Source organism: Equus quagga, chromosome 16 (genome assembly GCF_021613505.1).
Source record: "Equus quagga isolate Etosha38 chromosome 16, UCLA_HA_Equagga_1.0, whole genome shotgun sequence".
NCBI classification, from domain to species: Eukaryota; Metazoa; Chordata; class Mammalia; order Perissodactyla; family Equidae; genus Equus; species Equus quagga.
The window spans coordinates 66735248-66741247 of NC_060282.1; the positions used below are offsets into that span (position 1 = coordinate 66735248).

Consider the following 6000-nt stretch of genomic DNA (forward strand, 5'->3'; position numbering starts at 1 on the left):
GTCCCAAATTTCCTGCCCTTAACACTCTCTACATCCTACTAAACCTACACTTAATCTTGTTTTGTTGCCCAGACACTTCACTACTCCTTTTTCTTCAAGTATCTCAGACCACAGCTGGCTTCATCCTTCACCCTAAAGTCCATGCTACATAGAACAGTGATACTCAAAGTGCGGTCCACAAACCAGCAGCATCAGCATCAGCATCTCTTGGGAACTTGTAAGAAATGCAATTTCCTTGGGCCCACTTTACATCTACTTAGTCAGAAACTCTAATGGTGGAGTCCAGGAATCTGTGTTTTGAAAGGTTCTCCAGCTGATTCTAATATACACTTAACATTTGAGAACCAGTAATATGGAGCATTAATTCAACTGCTCTCTTGCCATCATCCCTTTTTTGTTTTAAGATTGGCACCTGAGCTAACATCTGTTGCCAATCTTCTGGGTTTTTTTCTTTCTTCTTCTCCCCAAAGCCCCCCAGTCTGTAGTTGTATATTCTAGTTGTAGGTCCTTCTGGCTCTGCTATGTGGGACGCTGCCTCAGCATGGCTTGGTGAGCAGTGCTAGGTCTCTGCCCAGGATCCAAACTGGTGAAACCCTGGGCTGCTGAAGCAGAGTGCACGAACTTAACCACTTGGCCATGAGGCTGACCCCCACCAGCATCTTTAATATCTTTGGGTGGTAAAGAACACTTGAACTTGAATGCATCATTATTTTATTCAAAATTCTTCTATGTATTGGATTTCTAAAAACATACCAAGTTCTCTAGTGTTATTCAGCATCCACTTTCCATACACAATCACCACCTTCGATCCACATGCTCTTTGTAGTTCCTCTTCATCTAAATTAGAATAACGTAAATCTGTCAAATTCCCACTACTTAATGATACTTCCACAGGTGATTCCCTTATAATCATCCTTTGTGGAGGATGCTGAGTGATGCTGACTTGCTCAAGGTCATGTGTATAGAAAGAGGCGAAGCTAGAATTTGAACTCAGGTCTATCTGTGTACAAAACCCATGCGTTCTCTATTTTGCTGCTGAATTATGTGAAGCAGCAGTTGCATTGATATACTTCATTCACTCTAGTTGAAGCAATACTTACCAATGGATGTCTATAGAACTTTAAAAATGTTATACAAAAATCTGTTAGCAAATAACTTTGATAAATATCAGATTAAATAATTTTCTTTATTGTAAGATTTCTAAGAGCCTTTAATATGCTGTGGTGTCTTTTGATCCGCCAAAAAGCAGATATGAAATGTTGTTGTCCAAATTTCCTTGACCCAAGAGCCATTTGTTAGTGGACCACCTATATTAACACCTTGCAGGACTAGCACTCCGAGATCTTCTTTGGAAAACTTAGACTTAATCTCTTTCCTTCCTTTTCAAGAAATGCGGAGTTGCATTATCTCCCTTGATTCCTATATTTCTTCTGCTCTTATCTTCTGTTTTATTTCCCACTCTTTTAAACTAAAATGCTCATGTCCCTCTGTCCCACTAGGCACTGCTCTTCTGCCTCGGGGATGCATTCAGAGGAATTACATTCAACCTGTAATGTTGTGTGCCAGTATTATAAATACGGTGTATGTGTATGTATATGAAAAACTTCGTGTAAAGCTCACAATAACTTTGGGATGGTGACAGTAAATTACATATGTTACAGCATCACAATACCATGACATCTATATATCCGATCTTGCATAAGCTGTGTGGGCTAGCAGTCTGTACATCATTACTTTCCTGCCTAATGCATGCTGGACATAAGAATTATGAATGCTATTTATATGGGATCTTCCTGCAGTCCACATATATAGTCATAACACTCTCTGGAGGTGTACTTTGCCCTAGATTTTATTCAAAAATCAGCAAAAGTTTAAATTGAAAATGACTGAATTATGGAATGAGAATATACACACTATTGAACAGTTAAATGTAATTGCAGCTCACTATATACTAGATATGTAGTTTTGATGTCAGTTTCCATTAATTTTCACTAGATGTTGGTTTCACCACTAGGAAATTATGTTTAATAGGTATTTTTTCCTGGTCCAGCGTATTATCTCTTTTTCTTTCGTTGTGCAGGTTCTGCTGATCTCCTTCTTTGTGTTCCGTGCTCTTCTTGTCCTACACTGGTCTACTCTGGTATGTTTGTTCAGGGTACTTAATATCAATGTCAGGTAATTGTGGGTACTATCTACAACTGCTCAAAGTTCAGATTGTTCTTTTTAATACATAGCCTCATGACCTATAATGAGAAGAAAATTTTCCTCCAAGTATTCCACACAATGTTTCCTTTTTCTTTTTGTGCTGTTCTGTGGCTCTCAGGCTTTTCATTGAGTCTGCATTGTATGCTGAGGAAGTGGGGTGGGGATTTTAAACCCCTTCTCCTTGGCAGGAAAATCACTTTTAGATATATGTGAGACGAAAACATATGTCCCTACTGTGCAGACCATGGGCTCTATGACACTATTAAAAATGTCCTGGAGATACAGCATCACAGAACAATTTCACATCCATGGACATGAGGCTATTCTATGAACTGGATATATAAAGATAAGCAATTCACAGTATCTTCTCTCAAGTGTGTCACAGAGAGAAGCAAAGGGTTGAATTTGTCCTTAGCACTCATAGAATGGCAGAATATCAAAATTAGAAGGAATTTAGAACCATCTACTTCTCTTCTCATCTAATGCTGGTCTCTTCTCTGCAGTACCCCTACCAAATGGTCATCCAGCCTCTACATGAGCACCTTGAGGAATGGGAAATATACTACCTCCTGTGGCCGTTCATTCAATTTTGTTCTGCTCTAATTGCTCATTGACCCAGTAATTCTATATTAAGAAATCACCTAAAGAAATAACTTCTGCAATGCACCACTGTGTAGTTGTCAGAGTATTAGTATGTTCATTGCACATGTTTTATAATAAAACATGGAAACTGTTTTATAATGAAACATGGAAAACATGTAAAAAATAGAAACTAATTACCAACAAAAGAAGATTGATTAAAAAAATTACAGCAATCTACATAATGGAATATTGTGCATCTATTATATTAACTGCATATATACATGTATTTATACTAACATTAACTGGATCCATCTATCTATATCTATATATACTCTGATGTGGAAACATTTTTACAATGCTGTTACATAAAGTGAGTCAGAAGACAGTATATTAAAAATAATTCGTTTTTGGTTATATATAATGCATAGACACATACACAATCATTCATTTACATCTGCAGAATAATGTCTGGATAGTTACAAACAAAAATACCTTGAAAAGATATCTGCACCGCTGTGTTCACTACAGCATTATTCACAATAGCCAAGACATGGAAACAACCTAATTGCCCGTGGATGGATGAATGGATAAAGAAAATGTGGTATACATAGACAATTGCATATTTTTCAGCCATAAAAAAGAGTGAAATCTTGCTGTTTGCGACAACATGGATGAATCTTGAGGGCATTATACTAAGTGAAATATGTCATACAGAGAATGACAAATACTGTATGATCTCATATGTGGAATCTAAAAAAAAAACCAAGCTCGTAGATACAGAGAACAGATTGGTGGTTGCCAGAGGTGGGAGTGAGCAAAATGGGTGAAGGTGGTCAAGAGGTACAAATTTCCAGTTATAAAATAAATAAGTCCTGGGGATGAAATTTACAACCTGGTGACAAAAACAAACAAACATATGTTCCTTAAATTGTAAAAAATGTTCAAAACCTACTTTAAAAGAAATTATTCTCTTATTTTGCTCCAAAATCTGAATCCTCATAGCTGCCTTCTTTCTGGTTCTGTCCTTTTGTGTCACAGACTAAAATTGTCTCTCTCTTCCACATAGTAACTCTACCATTGTAGGAACACAAAGATCGTGTGATTCTCTTCTTTAGTCGTTCAAGTGTTCTTTGTATGACACACAGATATATTGTCCTTCAATTCAAAACTCTAAATGAATAAATCATTCATGTGATTCATATTTAATAAAGGCCACAATGAATCAGGAACTATGCCAGAGAATAACATGTCACTATCGTAGATGACTCGAGCTTACTAAATCATGAAGTCACACTCTGAACACAATGTAAGAACATTATTGACAGAAAATGCTGGTGATTATTGTTATGTGAGCATTAGGGTGAGATAAGTGCATGCAGCAGGAGAATACTACCTTGACAAGTAATCAAAGGGCCCAGAGAAAATGGTACTTAAGGCTAAGACCCAAAGGAGTACAGGAGTTGGTCAGGTAAAGGAGTTAGCTTGGGTTGGTTGGGATAAGTAGAGCATTCCAGAAAAGGGAAAAGTATGTGCAAGGATAACTAAACTCCCTTCTTCCCTGTCTCCCCTCCTCCCTTGCTCTTCTCCCTCTATTCCATCAAACAAATACTTATTGAGCAAATGGCATGTGCAAAGGATTCTTTCAGGACCTGAGAGTAATTTGGGGATTGCTTTTCTTCTTTCAAAGTGTTCATGGTCTAGTGGGTGAATCAGAAATATTAAATATAACTAAGGTACAAAGCAGAAAAAACACATAAAATAAAGAATTCTAGGAGAATGGATATTTCCCCTTGCCGGCCTAATCATATTTTTAAATATGCTACACTATAGACCTATCATTAAGCACATTTTCTTTTGTTCTGTTTCTCCCCTACAGGTCTGTGAAGCAGGCAGAAGAAGTTGCAAGTGGTCCTTAAAGAAATTGCAATTATTCAAATCTTTATGTATAGTTCTAATTTTATTTACCATGTGTAATCATTTAGAGAATGGTTATTTTTATAATATCAGTAACAAACAAGTACTCTTATAACCAGGGGGTGCCTAAGTGTGTCATCAGAGAACACTAACTGGCAAAAGATTCCAGGGTGGTTAGGATGCTGCTTTTTGACATGGTTAGTGTCCTGGGTTTAGATTACTTTATACCTAGTTATTAAGATTACTATTTGATATGTTAAATATTGCCTGATCCAAATAACTTTGCTTAAAACTTTTCTGTATTTTAACTTGTCTAGGGTTTTCTACCTCTTATATTTTTATAATATTTTCTCATTTTTTAGATTAACAAACATTATACTTACCCACATGTGCCAAGATGTGCCATTTAGGTCTCTCTACGAGTCAACTGTTTGGTATCATCACCTGCCATACGTGTTTTGCACATCAGCAAGAGACATATTCTCCACCACTGTTTCTTCCTCCGATTGTCTTCCCTGTTCCCATCAAAACAATTGATGTTAATTCAATAAAGCAGATCAATAAGGAATGAAATGCATGCCCCAAAGCATATGCAATGAAAATTGTTTGACCAGTTATCCAATTATTGAACCCAATTATGATTAACCATTTTAAATTTGATATATGCTCGCTTTTGGAATGTGTAATGCAAACTGATGCTAAGTGAATGGGTCTAAGTAAATCTCTTGAGTATCTCTTTTGTCTGTTTTATCTTATTTGTCTTAATCAAAGTTTGCTTTCTGAACCTTTAAGGCATATGGTTAAATTATAAAACTGCCTGTATAACTGTCAAAGAAATAAACATTAAAGGCTAGAACATGGCTAAAGAATAAACGAAACTCTGATTGTATGAATGAAGTCATATTCCTAAATCAAATAATATAATAAATTTTCTTACATTAACATTTTTGTATGCAAAGAAACTCATAAGGCTAACTTTCATAAAAGTTATAGCTTTTTGGGTTTTGGGGTTTTTTGCTGTGGAAGATTCACGCTGAGCTATCACCTGTTGCCAACCTTCTTCTTTTCCTATGTGAGCCGCTGCCACAGCATGGCCACTGACAGAGGAGTGGTGTAGGTCCACACCCAGGAACGGAACCTGGACTGTTGAAGCAGAGCACGCCAAACTTAACCACTAGGCCACTAGGGCTGGCCCTAAAAGTTATTGTTTTTTATAGGAAGAAACAAATTAAAGGCTTAGAAAACAGTATATTTTTGAGCAGAAAAGAGAGAAGTCAAGAGAGTAAGTTTATGGGACCA

At 36.7% G+C, this 6000-nt stretch overlaps 1 protein-coding gene across 1 annotated transcript in view; it reads left to right on the top strand.

The window, feature by feature from the left end:
• Nucleotides 1–5579, top strand: part of C16H8orf34 (chromosome 16 C8orf34 homolog) — a 371062-nt gene extending 365483 nt beyond the window's left edge. The window contains exons 13-14 of the mRNA XM_046642279.1: nt 2081–2140; nt 4664–5579. Coding sequence (XP_046498235.1) covers nt 2081–2140; nt 4664–4671 — 68 coding nt within the window. The 3' untranslated portion in view covers nt 4672–5579. The remainder of the gene's footprint in view (nt 1–2080; nt 2141–4663) is intronic.
• Nucleotides 5580–6000: the final 421 nt, after the last annotated feature.